General features: G+C 36.5%; 1 protein-coding gene and 1 pseudogene across 8 annotated transcripts in view; both read left to right on the top strand.

Moving 5' to 3' along the window:
• NBEA (neurobeachin) overlaps positions 1–19,158 on the top strand; it is a 667,995-nt gene that overhangs the window by 326,426 nt on the left and 322,411 nt on the right. For all 8 annotated transcript variants that reach the window (XM_018056646.1, XM_018056648.1, XM_018056650.1 and 5 more), the window contains 2 exons: positions 11,411–11,519; positions 16,655–16,821. In XM_018056646.1, coding sequence (XP_017912135.1) covers positions 11,411–11,519; positions 16,655–16,821 — 276 coding nt within the window. The remainder of the gene's footprint in view (positions 1–11,410; positions 11,520–16,654; positions 16,822–19,158) is intronic.
• LOC102175490 lies at positions 8,675–9,921 on the top strand (annotated as a pseudogene).

Raw genomic sequence — 19,158 nt, forward strand, 5'->3', positions numbered from 1 at the left:
AAAGTTCCCTCTATATTTTTTCATGTAATAACTTATTTATATTTTTTCTTACTACTCAGTTATTCATTTTACATATTAGTAGATTATCAAACATATGCGATTCATAAATGAGGTAAAAAAAGTCTGTCCTTTTACAAAATGAATAGATCTTAAACAGTATTGCTAACTTACTGACTTAAATTTAGATATTGACGATAATATATTTACTGAAAACTAAGATAAACAGCTCCCATTGATTAATGGCTAAATTTCAAGTAAAAAGGAAATTATTTCAAGATTAGTAATCATAAATTTTATCTGAATTACATTTAGAACCATGTTTAAAAAATATATGCATATATATATATATATATATGTATTTAGTGTTTTTTTAGTCCCTCTGAGAATGACTTCAAATGGAATTTCCTTCTAGGCACCATTATTTTAGCTTCGGTGAGAGGTCAGTAGTCTGACAGAATGTGGTCCACTGGAGAAGGGAATGGCAAACCACTTCAATATTCTTTCCTTGAGAACCCCAAGAACAGTATGAAAAGGCAAAATGATAGGATATTGAAAGGGGAACGCCACGGGTCAGTAGGTGGCCAAATATGCTGGAGATCAGTGGAGAAACAACTCCAGAAAGAATGAAGGGATGGAGCCAAAGCAAAAACAATACCCAGTTGTGGATGTGAATGGTGATAGAAGCAAGGTCCAACGCTGTAAAGAGGAATATTGCATAGGAACCTGGAATGTTAGGTCCCTGAATCAAGGGAAATTGGAAGTGGTCAAACAGGAGATGGCAAGAGTGAACATTGACATTCTAGGAATCAGCAAACTAAAATGGATTGGAATGGGTGAATTTAACTCAGATGACCATTATATCTACTACTGTGGGCAGGAATCCCTTAGAAGAAATGCAGCAGCCATCATGGTCAACAAAAGAGTCCCAAATGCAGTACTTGGATGCAATCTCAAAAACGACAGAATGATCTCTGTTCATTTCCAAGGCAAACCATTCAATATCACAGTAATCCAAGTCTATGCCCCAGCCAGTAATGCTGAAGAAGCTGAAGTTGAACGGTTCTATGAAGACCTACAAGACCTTTTAGAACTAACACCCAAAAAAGATGTCCTTTTCATTATAGGGGACTGGAATGCAAAAGTAGGAAGTCAAGAAACACCTGGAATAACAGGCAAATTTGGCCTTGGAATACGGAATGAAGCAGGACAAAGGTGAATACTGTTTTGCCAAGAGAACGCACTGGTCATAGTAAAACCCTCTTCCAACAGCTCAAGAGAAGACTCTACACATGGACATGACCAGATGGTCAACACCAAAATCAGATTGATTATATTCTTTGCAGCCAAAGATGGAGAAGCTCTATACAGTCAACAAAAACAAGACTGGGATGACTGTGGTTCAGATCATGAACTCCTTATTGCCAAATTCAGACTTAAACTGAAGAAAGTAGGGAAAACCACTACACCATTCAGGTATGACCTAAATCAAATTCCTTATGATTATACAGTGGAAATGAGAAATAGATTTAAGGGACTAGATCTGATAGAGTGTCTGATGAACTATGGTCAGAGGTTAGTGACACTGTACAGGAAACAGCGATCAAGACCATCCCCATAGAAAAGAAATGCAAAAAAGCAAAATGGCTGTCTGGGGAGGCCTTACAAATAGCTATGGAAACAAGAGAAGTGAAAAGCAGAGAAAAGGAAAGATATAAGCATCTGAATGCAGAGTTCCAAAGAACAGCAAGTAGAGATAAGAAAGCCTTCCTCAGTGATCAGTGCAAAGAAATAGAGGAAAACAACAGAATGGGAAAGACTAGAGATCTCTTCAGGAAAATTAGAGATACCAAGGAAACATTTCATGCAAAGACGGATTCGATAAGGGACAGAAATGGTATGGACCTAGCAGAAGCAGAAGATATTAAGAAGAGGTGGCAAAAATACACAGAAGAATTGTACAAAAATGATCTTCATGACCAAGATAATCACGATGATGTGATCACTCACCTAGAGCCAGACATCCTCGAATATGAAGTCAAGTGAGCCTTGGAAAGCATCACTATGAACAAAGCTAGTGGAGGTGATGGAATTCCAGTTGAGCTACTTCAAATCTTGAAAGATGATGCTATGAAAGTGCTGCACTCAATATGCCAGCAAGTTTGGAAAACTCAGCAGGGGCCATAGGACTGGAAAAGGTCAGTTTTCATTCCAATCCCAAACAAAGACAATGCCAAGGAATGCTCAAACTACCACACAATTGCACTTATCTCACACGCTAGTAAAGTAATGCTCAAAATTCTCCAAGCCAGCCTTCATCAATACGTGAACTGCGAACTTCCTGATGTTCAAGCTGGTTTTAGAAAAGACAGAGGAACCAGAGATCAAATTGCCAACATCTGCTGGATCATGGAAAAAGCAAGAGAGTTCCAGAAAAACATCTATTTCTGCTTTATTGACTGTGCCAAAGCCTTTGACTATGTGGATCACAAGAAACTGTGGAAAATTCTGAAAGAGATGGGCATACCAGACCACCTGACCTGCCTCTTGAGAAACCTATATGCAGGTCAGGAAGCAACAGTTAGAACTGGACATGGAACAACAGACTGGTTCCAAATAGGAAAAGGAGTATGCCAAGGCTGTATATTGTCACCCTGCTTATTTAACTTATATGCAGAGTACATCATGAGAAACACTGGGCTGGAAGATACACAAGCTGGAATCAAGGTTCCCAGGAGAGAAATATCAATAACCTCAGATATGCAGATGATACCACCCTTATGGCAGAAAGTAAAAAGGAACTAAAAAGCCTCTTGATGAAAGTGAAAGAGGAGAGTGAAAAAGTTGGCCTAAAGCTCAACATTCAGAAAACTAAGATCATGGCATCTGATCCCATCACTTCTTAGGAAATAGATGGGGAAGCAGTGGAAACAGTGTGAGACTTTATTTTTGGGGGCTCCAAAATCACTGCAGATGGTGATTGCAGCCATGAAATTAAAAGACGCTTGGTGGCTCAGAGGTTAAAGCGTCTGCCTCCAATGCGGGAGACCTGGGTTCTATCCCTGGGTCGGGAAGATCCTCTGGAGAAGGAAATGGCAACCCACTCCAATATTCTTGCCTGGAGAATCCCATGGACGGGGGAGCCTGGTAGGCTACAATCCATGGGGTCGCAAAGAGTCGGACACGACTGAGCGAACTCACCTTACCTTACCTTACCTTACTCCTTGGAAGAAAAGTTATGACCAACCTAGATAGCATGTTCAAAAGCAGAGACATTACTTTGCCAACAAAGGTCCATCTAGTCAAGGCTATGGTTTTTCTAGTGGTCATGTATGGATGTGAGAGTTGGACTGTGAAGAAAGCTGAGCGCCAAAGAATTGATGCTTTTGATCTGTGGTGTTGGAAAAGACTCTTGAGAGTCCCTTGGACTGCAAGGAGTTCCAACCAGTCCATTCTAAAGGAGTTCAGTCCTGGGTATTCTTTGGAAGGAGTGATGCTAAAGCTGAAACTCCAGTACTTTGGACACCTCATGAGAAGAGTTAACTCATTAGAAAATACTCTGATGCTGGGAGGGATTGTGGGCAGGAGGAGAAGGGGACGACAGAGGATGAGATGGCTAGATGGCATCATCAACTCTATGGTCCTGAGTTTGATTGAACTCCGGGTGTTGGTGATGGTTAGGGAAGCCTGGCGTGCAGCAGTTCTTGGGGTCACAGAGAGTCAGACACAACTGAGCAACTGAACTGAACTGAACTGATGTAGTTTATTTCATAAGACACAAATGGGGTTTTATATTTAAAACAAAAGGGAACGGTGCCCTATTTTTCGTAGAATCATTTCAGTGCTATATTTCTTTCTGTTCCTTATTTCCTAGAGACATAATTTTTTTGTTGTTGTTTTTATTGTTCTTACTTACTGCAAGCAAATGCTAGCTGAGATTCAAAAAACCAGTCGTGGCATTGTTTCCCAAGTGGCTCAGTAGTAAAGAATCTGCCTACCAGTGTGAGAGTTGCAGGAGACGTGAGCTCAATCCAGGGTCAGGAAGACCCCGTGGGAGAGGAAATGGCGACCCACTCCAGAATTCTTGCCTGTATAGATAGTTCCATGGACAGAAGAGCCTCGTGGTCTACAGTCTGTGCGGTTGCGAAGAATCAGACGTGACTGAGGAACTGAGCACACGTGCACATAGTCATGGCCTGGCCATTAATTTAGTCTAGGAACTCTCCCCAAGGTATCTGGGTAATGGCTTCAATGCATTGATTATAGGCTGTTTAGTTCCCATATTCATAAAGTGAGAACACAGACGATTTATATCCCTCAGTTGCTCTCTACAAAACAATGTGTGGAAAAACAGAATACTTATTTTATAGCATGACTGTTATAAAGAGTCACAGTCCAAGCTGAAAGGATTAGTTATTCTCTAATTACCAAAAATAGTGTAGTAGCTGTACAGGTATTTCTGACATTCTTAATGTCTGTATAATTACCATACATACAGCAAAAAAACTGAATAAATGCTTATAAAATACTTGTTAAATAGTTTTAGCAGTGATATAAATACATTTTACATCTGGTCTTCATCTAAAAGTATTTTGTAATTGAGAAGTTAGAGTTTACATGCACAAAATATTAAACAGTTCAAAATGTCACAGGCATTATAAATAAGTCGTGCAAAAAAAATGTTATAAAAACTGCATTGACTGTAGAAGAAGAATATGTTCCGGTAGACAGTAATGATTGGGGAAGGCTTCTTTTAGGGCCTAAACAGATGTAGGCACACTGTGTAGGATTAAAAAAAGAAAAAAAATCAACTCTAGCTTTTTTTGTGAAAATAAGATTTAAAACAATTGAAAAATACCTTTATGTTTTTATTATCTGATAAAGCAAATACGAACATAATTTTATTTTAAGAATTATAATCTCTTTTGAACTTTATATTATTAAATTGAAAAATGAAAATCATATTTTTTCCCAGATTTTTTAATAGTCTTTAAAAAAATCACAGGAAGAAATTAAACTTTTCTTATTCAGTCAAACTTTTCCTTACAGTGTCACCAGAAACTTTATGCCTTTCTTTTTAAATTCTGGGGCCAGAAAAATTAACACAGAGGTATTACATCTGCTCCTACACCATGTGGCCACGTCACTTCTGATAAGGACCTGTCTTCATGACTAAATCGGGATCTAAAAATCTAATCGTATTACAGCTTGAGCATGCACTATTTCTTCTAGTGTTTAGGATATGTGAGACAGTACACACCCATTTTCTAATCAGAAGGCTAAAACTTAAGACACATGGAAAATTATTTGTCCAAATTTATAACATTAATAAAAAGCAGAATTTAAATATAAACTAGTTCTTCCTTCTGTTCTCCCGTTCATCTATAAAGGATGAAAGACTTATTTGTCTAATTTCTAATATTGCCTTTTCTATTGACATTTTTTCTTTCAATAAAACAACAGAAACTATTTATATTTGAAATTCAGGATTTCAGGGCTTCTGATCAATGAAAAACAATTTAAATTATAACAAATTGCATAGAACTAGAGACTTCCTAGTAAACAGAACTTGCCATAATGATATGTATTCCATTTGTAAGAGAATGCTTTGTTTTGTTCCCTGATTGCTTTCCTGTATCTATGACAGCTCCATTCTAGAAGAAGAATGAATGGGATTCAACAAATTGTTTTCTTTTTCTAGTCCCTTTGAAAAATAAACTTAGAATAGAAGATGAAGACCAGTTCATTTACTTCCTGTGTTGTAGTTACTCTGAGGAAGAAAATATTCCATAATTACCAAGTTATATGATATTTTTATTTACCCGTTTTTTATGTGCTAAATATATAATAGGATTTTATAGTGTTAAACTAACATCATTAAAATTATATTTCTTCTTTTACCCTCCTTCCTACATAACCTGCTCAGGAATTCACTCAGTCATTTTTTCCATTTAGTCATGTGTTACTGGTGAGTCCATGTTTCTCAACAGCTACCATGCAAATCATGTTGGATACAGAGATGAATGGGATTGTACTTCATTTAATGAACTTCACAGTCTTAAGAGAGACTTGTTAAAAGGAAAAAAGAGGGGGAAAAGTCCATAAGACAGTGTGATAAATATAATTCCCAGAACATCTGAGAAATTGGGAGAAGGTCTCTTAGTTGTGTGGAGAGGAGTGAGTGGTAGGAGTTCCACAAAGAAGTGGCACATACAGAAGTCCTGAAGTTGCATGAATCACTAAAGAACTATGTTCTCTGAAACACAGAAAACATATACTGAAAAGGCGCTAGATAAAGTTGGAAAAGTAGACCGATGTCTATATATAATGTTTAACTATTACCTTGTCAATAAAAGTAGCCAAGAAGTGTAAATAACACTAGTGGCAGAGCGAAAAATGTAACAGAGGAACTGAAGATTTGAGGGAGTCAGAGAAATCGGGAGGCTGTTGTAATTGGATGACAGATGATTAGGCTTGAATTAAAACAATATTTAAGTAATAAAGAAGCAGATTAAAAATAAATAAAATTAACAAGACTAGTGATTAATGTAGGATGATCTTAAAGTCAGATTTTAACAGATTGAAGAGTGAATAAAGCTGAATGGGTCACTGAGGATTATCTTCTGCTATAGAGCATTCACATCCTACCCCTAGGAGCAACCCCTGAGCAACCAGGAAAGCCTTAAATTCTGTCACCTCTCAATTTTTCAAAGCTTCCCATGGTCTCTTTTTATTCATTCGATTTTGTACTATTTTATTTCCTGAATTTCATAATTCTAACCTTGATAGTCCTTGGGGGATGTATATATATATTTTTTTTAATGTATATATACGTATATATATATATTTTTTAAGGTTTTCCTGGTGGCTCAGACAGTAAAGAGTCTGCCTGCAATGTAGGAGACCTGGGTTTGATCCCTGTGTCAGGAAGGTCCACTGGAGAAGGGAATGGCAACCCACTCCACTAACTTTTGCCTGAAGAATCCCATGGACAGAGGAGCCTGACAGGCTACAGTCCATGAGATCATAAAGAGTCAGACATTACTGAGTGACTAACAGTTCATAGGTTTTAAAAATACAATTTGGAAAAACTCTGTGTATTAATGATTCATCAGATTATACAAAGATGAAGGGAATTATACTGACTTGAAAAATAGATTTTGAGATTTCTACCCAAAATGCAGAAAGAGAAAGAAATGAAAAATGAAAGTGATATTAAGAGGTATGGGGGTAGAATAAGAAAGTTTAATTTGTAAATCATCAGAATTGAAAAAGGAAAATAAATACAGAGTAGGTGAAATGAAATATTTTAAAAGATAATATTTGTGAATTTTTAAAAGCTGATTGAAAATAAAAATATAGTAATATGAAAATCACAGTGTACCTCAAGTAGGATAAATAAAAAGAAACCCAGGCTAGACACATGGTACTGAAACTGGGCAAAGCCAAAAATAAAGAGGTAAAAGCACCCAGAAAGAAGGAACTGATCATTTAGAAAAAGGGGAAAGTAGAATGACAGCAACAAAGAAAGCTAGAAGATAAGGACATAATACTTTCAATGTTTGAAGAAAAAAGTCTCAATAATTGTATATACAACAAAAATATTTTCAAAAACTATTAGGGGGTGTGATGGTGCAGTAATTTTGTGACATTTTAACTTAACTCCAGTGCCAACCTTTGCTTTCCAGTTCAAAGGAAACAATTTAAAAAGCACACATTATAAGCCACTGTGCCAGAGGGAAATAGACATCATTAGCAAAGAATTTTAATCACTTACTTTTGATCTGTCTAGTGACTCCCTGAGAGAATAGGTTAAAAGATTCATTTTGCCTAATTTGGAACTGGCCTAGTGTGAAAAGAAAGCTGCTTTACTGAGGGCATTTGTTGAAGGCATTTATAGGCCAGTATCTTAGGTTGCCATTGCCTGAGGTGATAGAGAACAGTTGAGGCCAATGGTAGACAAATCGAAAAGCTTGAGAGGAACAGCAAGGGAGTAAAATGTACACAAGACTTTGAAAAGCTCGGACATATTTCTGAAATTCTAAAGGGCCCTGCACATGCTTAGTTTTCATGCTCTGGAAAGAGGAGAAAGTTCCAAACTCTCACCTATGGATGCTGAGATTCTGTGGCAGCAGAAAGTAAACACAAAGGTAGGGTTCAAACCTGCCTGGTTGAGTGTTCAAGGGCTGTCAACACATACACGCAGCTCCTTGAGAAAGTCTGGGAGATTTTTTGGATTCAGGCATTTAAAGACATTTTTTCTAATCATTAACTTTCACTAACGTAATAAAAACAGAGACTTAAATAACCACACATGACGAGGAATACAGCCTTAACAAAATTAGCTTAGAAAAGTCAACTTAAGTTTCCTCAGAGGTCCAGATGTAGGACTGAGAAGGGATACCCCCATCTCTACCTAGTGTTAACGTATTTCCTAAGCAGCTATAGCACAGATCATGGATTGAGTGAAGGTGTTGCAAGAGGATGCTTAAAATGTGGAATCATGGGATCCAAGTTAGTGAAAAAGGAAATAAATCGAGCAGTGGATGAAGGACTAAGAGAAAACAGAGGGATCACAGAAGTGGAAGTTGGAAGTCTTTTTTTTTTTTTTTTTTTGCCTGGAACCAGGGAGAGACAAGTGAAGGGAAGAGAGAAAGTTTAGGATTCTTATCTGTGACTGTGACACAGAGTAGATTATTTGAGCTTAAAAATTTAATATGTGAAGCTGATTATGGCCAATAGAGTGACTTCCTGAAGTGAGATAGAATTGAAGATTCTAAAGGAATCTTAGATTTTGGGATTTTTAGCTCCCCTTTAAAAGAGTCAAATAAGTAGAGGCATGGAAATAAAACATCCACACGTGCCTCTCAATGGCCCCACTCAAGCAGCTGCCTGTGACCTGCCTGGGCTCAGGGAATGGAAAGCTGGGAAGTGCAAGTTCAGTTCAGTTCGCCATGGGGCTATTTGGAAAAACTCAGGAGAAGCTGCCCAAAGAGCTGGCCAACGAATGGTCACTAAAGATAAGAAAAGAAATGAGAGTTGTTGACGGGCAGATATGAGATATCCATAGAGAAGAAGAAAAAGTGAAACAGTCTATGAATCATGCTGCCAGAAAGGGTCAGAAGGATGTCTGCATGGTTCTGGCCAAGATGATTCAGGTCAAGGAAGGCCATGAGCAAGCTCTGTACATCCAAAGTACACATGAACTCCGTGCTCACAGGGCTGAAGAACCAGCCGGCAGTTGTGTGAGTGGCTACCTGGACTGCCTACACTGGGCTTCTTCTTATTGTGGAGGGTTAAAAAAAAACAACACAATCTCCTTTTAGTTAAGCCAGTGTAATTGGGTTTCTATTACATGTAGCTGACACAAACTCCTAAACCATAAAATCCTTCTCTTGGTCAGTCTTAAAATTCTTAAAATCATTAGCATAAGAAAACTCTGAAAAGCCCTATGAACAGCAGAAGAACACAGAAGTGATGAAGGCCATGCAGCATCTTGTGAAGATCTTGGAAATCCAGGCCACCATGTGGGACCTGTCCAAAGAGATGATAAAGGCTGGGATCATAGAAAAGATGTTAGAGGACACTTTTGAAAGCATGGGCAATCAAGAAGAAATGAAAGAAGCAGCAGCAATAGAAATTGACAGAATTCTGTTTGACATCACCATAGGGGCTTTAGGCAAAGCACGTAGTAAGGTGAGAGATGCCCTCCCGGAGCCTAAATCTCCAGGAGCCATGGCTGCATGAGAAGGTGAGGAGGAATAAGAGGCCCTGGAAGCCATTCAGTATTGTCTGGCCCCCAGCAGGGCCCCAGGCTCTCCTCACAGCCCCATTATTGGGTACACACTCCTTGAAGCCATTTCTGTGTCTCTTGCACTACCCATCTGGGTGTGGCACTGTGTTGTGGAGAAGGTTCTCTGCTAATCCCTCTTCACCCTCTGCAGAGGTTTTGGGATTAGTGGGATTGTTCTTGAGAGGTGGTGTAATAAATTCATCATTTTTAGGAGTATAAACAGAAGTATCTTTTTAGGGGATGAGGTCAAAGAAGTCTGTCTTCTTACAATGCACTTCTGAGAATAGTGTTGATTGCCTGAATGTTGAGGATTCTGTGTGTGTAAAACACTATATAAATGGATCTTAATAAATTTCTGCTTAAAAAAAATACACACACAAACATATCATGCATTAGTTGATGTATAACTCCTCAGTGAAAAACTAGGAGGACAGACAACCGATACAATTTCTCTGGTGTATCTGAGGCATGAATCTCTCCTACCCCATCCCCTGCTCTGCCGCCATGCCTCTTGGCTTCGGTCATTCACTGTTTTGTTCCTAAGAATGGTATCATACCTATTAACCAGCCAGACCCTGAGTCTCTTCCTTCCTCCTGTCTTCTGTTAATCTATTTAAATGTTGTAATCTGCACTAATTCACACATATTAGATTTCTTCCTGGCTTTCTTCAGCCTTCATGCACTAGATAAAGCCATTGAACCAAAGACTCCAACCTCTTCTCTTTTGAAGATTATCTATAAAATATAAACCAATGAGGTCATCAAAACTTACTAGTTGGAAAGTTTAGTCTTTAACTTCTTTTATTTTCCCAGCTTCCTCAGTGATTAAATGTAAGACTATCTGTACGATTGTTTGCCCTCCAACATTACAGAAGTGTTTGAGCCACTTTCCCCCAAGTATTGTGCTTTCTAGTAGATTTCCCCTTACTCTTGTGTTCTTTGAGTAACTTAAGTTGTTAACATCCATCCTGAAAACTAGACATATTCCCACTGGAATGTGCCTGCGTTCCTCTTACGTGAGGCCTCCGTCATATGGCCAGGAAGTTCCTGCTGTTTCTAGAGTGACAATCAATTTAACCCAAATCTCACCATGGGATAACAAAGTTTATGTCAGAACAGACATAGATTTTTGTAAGATTTCTAGTGAGAAACTATCTTGAATTCACTGCTCCTCAGAATTTATTTAAGGAAGGTTCCATCTTAGAATTAAGGATCTGAGCATGTAAGTGAATTTTAGATGTAATTTAGTCCTAGTGTCTATATATTAATTAGTCAAGAATACAGTCTAGATTTTCTAATGAACGATTATCCAGGTTTTTTGTAAAAATTTACTTTCATGACACTGAATTCTGTTGCTTTAACCATTTTAAAAGTATCCAAAATCCTTGTTTTTCTTGCCTTTAATACCTTTATTAAATTAACTGAATCATTTGTTCACAAGACACACTGTATTTAAGAGGCATTGCTGTAACAGTTTAATAGCATATTTTGTAATTGTATGATTTAGACTTATCTAAAATTTATGCATAGTTAATATTTACAATACTGAAATTTGATTACTGAAAAAAATTGAGTTGCACAAAGTTATTATATTAATTCCAAAGGTATTTCTCTTTTCAGATTGCTATGCCATGCTATGAAGGACCATATAGTTCGTGTTGCAAATGAAGCTGAGTTTATTTTGAACAGACAGAGAGCTGAGGATGTACATAAACATGCAGAGTTTGAGGTAAGGTTTTGGGAGTGAATTAAATTCTGCTTTTTTGTTTCAAGTCAGTTGTCACCAATGGTAACCTTACATAAGTATTTTTTTTTAAGACGAAAATTTCAGTGAAGGCATTTCAGTTGTTTTTAAAAGCTTTAGTAAATGTCAGACAGGGCACTTATTACCTCATTTGCAATATGAAAAGACCACTCTAGCATTATGCCTAACCACTTGATAGACTGAGGTTTTTCTAACTTATTCTTAAAGGCACATATAGTTTTACAGTGCAATTCCTTTAGTAATTTTTAAGCATAGCTTACACACCATTAGATATGGGTGTAATAGTGGTTATGTGAAGAAACAGTTTTGCTCTTCAGCAATTTATTATTTAATAATGTATTCATCTCTATTTAGAGTAGCCAAAGATCATTTTAGTTCATATTTTATTTTTATAATTTATACTTGATTAACGAATGAAGCAACATATTATATATGATGTATATGTAGATCTGTATGTATATATGGAAACATAACAGTTTAAAATCTTCATAAGCACAAATTATCATTTGCATAAAGAACAAACTATCATTTCTATTTTATATTCAAAAATTTAAGGTATTCCAAGTAGTATATAGTCATACTAATAGTTTTTTAAATAAATATTATTCTTATATTTCTAGCATGTCAGTAATTATTTGACATATTACCCTGATTCAATAAACTTATTCTCAGAAATATTTAGGTGACCTGGTATTTGACTTAGGTTGGCCTTGAAAATAATACTTAAGTCCAGCAATTTATGGTCATGATAAAACATATGAACAAGTGTGGTGCAGCTGGAAGCCAGAACCCATATTTCTAGTTTTGAGGTTTTTATCTCAGTAAAGCAGTTCTGTTAGTCATGCAGGTTGATGTCCTAGGTCTAGAGATCTCTGATCTACCTCGCTGAAAAGAATAAGGCAGAAATAACTGTTTTGTTATAATAACCATAATATCCACTTCATTTGTCAAATGAGGTAGCACATACCTGTCATATGGGATTGTAGCAGTCTTATTTGAAAAAAATATATATAAATTCTGATAAAAGTACATCGACAGTTAAGTGTTTGTCAGAATGAAGTTTTGTATCTTTCCAACCATAAATAACTTCAAATCTTTACAAATCAGGTATCATACTCTAATCTGGATGATGAGAAAAGATTAAGTTATCTGCTTTGAATAATATGTTTAGGTATAAGATATGTCAGAACTGTAGACAAAATAGCAATGTTCAGTTGACTTTCAACCTCTGTTAGTAATAACATTTAGGATATTAACTGAATTCCCTGCAGAATCAGTTTTGAGTTGATCATATTTCTACTAAGAAAAGCAAATTATTTTGTGGGGATATAAGCAGATCAATATTTGACATGTGAAAGCATTTAGGATACATTTTCAAGCCATCAGATATTAATTACAAGCTCTAACATGCATTTAACCAAGGTGATATTAAGCTAAGAGTGGTGTTTTTCAACCTTTTAATATTATTGTCCTCTCTAAGGAAAATTTTAAATAGTTGTCACCCTAATCAGCCCCTACCATGATTTATTATAATTATCACCAATATGCTATTTATTTGTTTATGTACTGTGTATGCGTGCTTTGTACATTTAAAGAGTAAGATTGTTTTCACACACCCTTAATAAAATTTTCACCATCTTGGTGAAAATGAGATCTGTTTGATTGAGGACACACAGCTAATAGAGGTATAGATGCTGTGAAGGGAATGTGAACAACTCAGTGTTTTTACATTGTGTACACAAAAAAATAATGATGTAAACCAAATTTTGAGAGTATTATCATTGTTAATGAACGTGCATTGTTTTTTTTAACGCAAATTTTCTATTTATTCCTTTTAGGTTAAAGCTGTATTAATAAAACTCACTGATGTGTGTGTATCTGTGTGCATATGTAGTTTACCAAACCTATTCCACTTTTATATTGTCAGAGATTTTATAAAAGCCATAACATTTTATGCTAGGACTTTTTGAAGAATTTCTATATCTCCCATATAAGCCTGTAATTAAGAAAAAAAACTATATTTAATTTGAGATGGGTACTTAACAGTTAAGTTTTTTTTGGCTAACCACTGTAATTGTTAAGGAAGAAAAATGAAAATTTAATTTTACTCTCCAATGAGCTAATGAAATATTAACCTCATTATGGAGGCAGATCATTGTACTAATTGGTGATTCCCTGTACAAAAAGATAAATTGGAAAATGAATTAATCCTTCTTAGGTTACAGAAGGATTATTTCTCTGGAAGACATGACTTGTGATAGTCTGAATCAAGAGATAGTTGAAAGGATTATGCTCAGATACCTTCCATGAAGGATTTTTACTTTGTAATAATGAATGTGAACTCATTATATGTATATTTTAGATGTATGAAAGTTTTTTATAATTATATGACTCATATTAATACTTGATAATATTAAAATTTGCAGTCACTCTATACATAAATCATTATACAGAAAAGACTTATGATTAAAGAGATGTTTCATCTTCATGTTCATGTTTGTATTGAACCTTTTTGATACACAAGATTGCCTATGTTTCTAATACCAATGAACTTGAATACAGATAGCTGACAGGACAACTGATTACTAGGTAGAGAAAATTAAGAGAGTAGTTATCATTCAAAGACACTTTGAGTACACTAAATTTGAAAGCTAAGATACTCTGTAGAGAAAATATTGTTTTAGCCCTTTATTTTATGAATATAAAACTGATTACAGAGAAAAAAGAATTTACATAAAGTGTGAAATTGAATGAAAGTCAAAATTCCTAAACTATCTTCTATACCACATTGCCATTTATGAGATGGAACACTATTAAATGGCACCGTTTTGATTTATATATAATTATCAGGAACATAACATTTTTAAGTAAGACATTTCATTCCAATCCCAAAGAAAGGCAATGCCAAAGAATGCTCAAACTACCACACAATTGCACTCATCTCACACGCTAGTAAAGTCATGCTTAAAATTCTCCAAGCCAGGCTTCAGCATTATGTGAACCGTGCACTTCCAGATGTTCAAGCTGGTTTTAGAAAAGGCAGAGGAACCAGAGACCAAATTGCCAACATCCGCTGGATCATGGAAAAAGCAAGAGAATTCCAAAAAACATCTATTTCTGCTTTATTGACTATGCCAAAGCCTTTGACTGTGGATCACAAGAAACTGTGGAAAATTCTGAAAGAGATGGGAATACCAGACCACCTGACCTGCCTCTTGAGAAACCTATATGCAGGTCAGGAAGCAACAGTTAGAACTGGACATGGAACAACAGACTGGTTCCAAATAGGAAAAGGAGTACGTCAAGGCTGTATATTGTCACCCTGCTTATTTAACTTCTATGCAGAGTACATCATGAGAAACAACTGGGCTGGAAGAAGCACAAGCTGGAATCAAGATTGCCGAGAGAAATATCAATAACCTCAGATATGCAGATGACACCACCCTTATGGCAGAAAGTGAAGAGGAACTAAAGAGCCTGAGAGAGGGGAGTAAAAAAGTTGGCTGAAAGCTCAACATTCAGAAAACGAAGATCATGGCATCCGGTCCCATCACTTTATGGAAAATGGATGGAGAAACAGTGGAAACAGTGTCAGACTTTTTTTTTCTGGGCTCCAAAATCACTGCAATTGGTGACTGCAGCCATGAAATTAAAAGACGCTTACTTCTTGGAAGGAAAGTTATGACCAACCTAGACAGCATATTAAAAAGCAGAGACATTACTTTGTCAACAAAGGTCCATCTAGTCAAGGCTACAGTTTTTCCAGTGGTCATGTATGGATGTGAGAGTTGAACTATAAAGAAAGCTGAGCGCCGAAGAATTGATGCTTTGAACTGTGGTGTTGGAGAAGACTCTTGAGAGTCCCTTGGACTTCAAGGAGATCCAACCAGTCCATCCTAAAGGAGATCAGTCCTGGGTGTTCATTGGAAGGACTGATGTTGAAGCTGAAACTCCAATACTGTGTCCACCTGATGCGAAGAGCTGACTCATTTGAAAAGACCCTGATGCTGGGAAAGATTGAAGGCAGGAGAATGGAATGATAGAGGATAAGATGGTTGGGTGGCATCACCGACTCAATGACATGGATTTGGGTGGACTGCGGTTGTTGGTGATGGACAGGGAGGCCTGGCGTGCTGCAGTTCATGGGTTTGCAAAGAGTTGGACATGACTGAGCAACTGAACTGAGCTGATACTATATTGGGCTTCCCTGGTGGCTCAGATGGTAAAAAAAAAAATCTTCTTGCATTTCAGGAGACCTGCATTCAGTCCCTGGGTCGGGAAGATCCCCTGGAGAAGGGAATGGCTACCCACTCCAGTAATCTTGCCTGGAGAATTCCGTGGATAAAAGAACCTGGCAGGCTACAGTCCATGGTGTGACAAAGAGTTGGACATGACTGAACAATGAACACTTATATACTATATTACGGCCTTCCCTGGTAGCTCAGCAGTAAAGAATTCCCCTGCCAATGCAGGAGACCTGGGTTCAGTCCCTCGGTTGGGACAATCTCCTGGAAATGGAAATGGCAAACCACTCGAGTGTTCTTGAGGGGAAATCCCATCTGTAGAGCAGCCTGGCAGGCTACAGTCCATGGGGTCACAGAAGTCAGACACTACGTAGCAACTAAACAGCAACAACAACATTGTATTGGTAAAATAATAAGTAGATTTGAATTTTTGATAAACTATTTTGTTTCTAAAATGCTCACTTTTAGAGTATGTTAAAATCAGAATTTCAAAATTGGAAGGTAGATTAAAAGTCATAAATTATCTGATAATATTACTTAATGAGCTTTCCTTGTGACTCAGATGGTAAAGAATCTGCCTACAATGTGGGAGACCCAGGTTATTAACATTCAAATTGCTTTCCATGTACTTTATATATAAACACATAGAAAGAACACAGTTTTACCAGTTTGCAAAGTGACCATATGTATATGCACAAATATATACACACATACATATATACTAGAATAACTTTCAGAATATTATCTGAGTTTTAAAAATTGAATTGATAATTACCCTTTAACTCAAGGCTAGATATCATTTCTCTCCTATGTAGATAGAGGTGTATTATCATGCACTGTTGGTATTTCTTTTAGTCACAGTGTGCCCAATATGCTGCTGATAGAAGAGAGGAAGAGAAGATGTGTGACCATCTCATAAGTGCCGCAAAGCATCGGGACCACGTGACTGCAAATCAGTTGAAACAGAAAATCTTGAACATTCTCACAAATAAGCATGGTGCATGGGGAGCGGTTTCTCATAGGTGAGTTGTAAGAAAAAATACTAGAAGTAAATAGTAACTCATAGGTTAATTTTAAAAGTTATAAATAAAAAGTAACTATAAACGTAAAAATTACTCATATACTGTTATTTTAAAGGATTATAAATTGCTTAATTTTTTTCCTGAAATCTTTTTAATGACTCTTTAGAATGGCTTTAAAAGAAAATCTGAACTTCTACAAGTAATCTAATGGAAGTTATTTCTAATTTATAATTATGTATAACAATACAAAATTTGTTTAGACAAGTATTTTAGAATATCATTTCTCGTATATAGTAAGGGTGTAGAAATGGTTTGTTTTTAATCTTTTAGAGTCAACTCTTCAAATTATTAGATTTATATCATTCTTAATTTTTCTTACATATAAGTAGTAATATATAAGCATGTATTATGGAGAAGTAATACATTGTTTAAAAATATTTTATTTCATATTTCTCTATTCACTTTTTCTTAGGAAAGGTTTTCATCTCAAATTAGGCTATTTTTGAGACTATAATAAAAAGTGTTTTTCTACTAAAAATTTGTGGACATAAATTTGTTTTGCTTTCTTCTGCACAATGTTTTCTAGAAAAATAGTAGTGAGTCAGGTCACTATATTAAGATTGCTAATGTCCTTCATTTATATATATTAGTATTATCTTATCTCATTGAATGTTTTTATCCAGTCTCTGTCTGGCAGAATTTAGGGATTGGTTAATTGTGTAAAGGACACTAAGAAAAATTCTGGTAGAAGTGATTCTGTTAGCCAGAAAGAACATCTGGAATATGGCCAGGATAGTAGTTGATCAACTGTCCTGGGATCTCAAGTATAAGATAAATTTAAGAAAACTTTATTACTTGAATTTAAAGTAATATTAGAACATAAACATCTTTAAAAATAGCTAACTCTAGATATTTGTTTCTTATAATAATAACAATACCACCACATCTAACATTAATTAAATATTTATTGTTTGCCCGGCACTATACTAAGAATGTTAAATGAGATTTTTTTTAACATTCATAAAATCTCCATTAAGGTTGATACTGAATTTTTTTTTCATATTACAATAAAGAAATTGAAGATTTCAGAGTTTAAGTGAAACCTGTATAGTATCACACAGTTTTACAAGTAGAAGCAGACTGTATCAATCAGGGTTCACCAGACAAACAAAATTTTAAGATCCAACAGAATATAGCTAAAATACAGATATAGATTTGGGTATGGATATGAATATAGATATATAGATATCAATTTATTTCAAAGAATTGGCTCACATGCTTATGGGACCTGGCAAATCTGAAATCTGTAGGCTGGGCTGGCAGTCTGGAAGCACAGACAGGATTTCTGTCTTGAGGCAGAATTCCTTCTTCTCCAGGAAACCTAGGTCTTTTCTCTTAAGACCTTCAACTGATGAGCTGAGTCCCACCCACATTACTGGGCATAATATCCTTTCAGTTCAGTTCAGTTCAGTCACTCAGTCGTGTCCGACTCTGCGACCCCATGAATCGCAGCACGCCAGGCCTCCCTGTCCATCACCAACTCCCGGAGTTCACTCAGACTCACGTCCATCGAGTCAGTGATGCCATCCAGCCATCTCATCCTCTGTCGTCCCCTTCTCGTCCTGCCCACAATCCCTCCCAGCATCAGAGTTTTTTCCAATGAGTCAACTCTTCGCATGAGGTGGCCAAAGTACTGGAGTTTCAGCTTTAGCATCATTCCTTCCAAAGAACACCCAGGGCTGATCTCCTTCAGAATGGACTGGTTGGATCTCCTTGCAGTCCAAGGGACTCTCAAGAGTCTTCTTCAACACCACAGTTCAAGCGCATCAATTCTTTGGCACTCAGCCTTCTTCACAGTCCAACTCTCACATCCATACATGACCACTGGAAAAACCATAGCCTTGACTAGACGGACCTTAGTCGGCAAAGTAATGTCTCTGCTTTTAAATATGCTATCTAGGTTGATCATAACTTTCCTTCCAAGGAGTAAGCATCTTTTAATTACATGGCTGCAGTCACCATCTGCAGTGATTTTGGAGCCCAAAAGAATAAAGTCTGACACTGTTTCCACTGTTTCCCCATCTATATTTCCCATGAAGTGATACTTATAGTCAACTGATTATACATGTTATCACACCTACAAAATACCTTCACAGCAACATCTAAACTAGTATTTGATGAAACAGCTGAGCACCAAAGCCTGGCCTGCCCTCGCATAATTAAATTATAGTCTGGTAGAAGGGGCTCATATTAAATAATTATAGAAATAAAGCATTAATAACAAAATTCAGCAAACATTAGGAAAGAAAAATATAGGGTACTCTGAAAGAAAGAGTA

This window comes from Capra hircus, chromosome 12, assembly GCF_001704415.2.
Source record: "Capra hircus breed San Clemente chromosome 12, ASM170441v1, whole genome shotgun sequence".
Taxonomy (NCBI): domain Eukaryota; kingdom Metazoa; phylum Chordata; class Mammalia; order Artiodactyla; family Bovidae; genus Capra; species Capra hircus.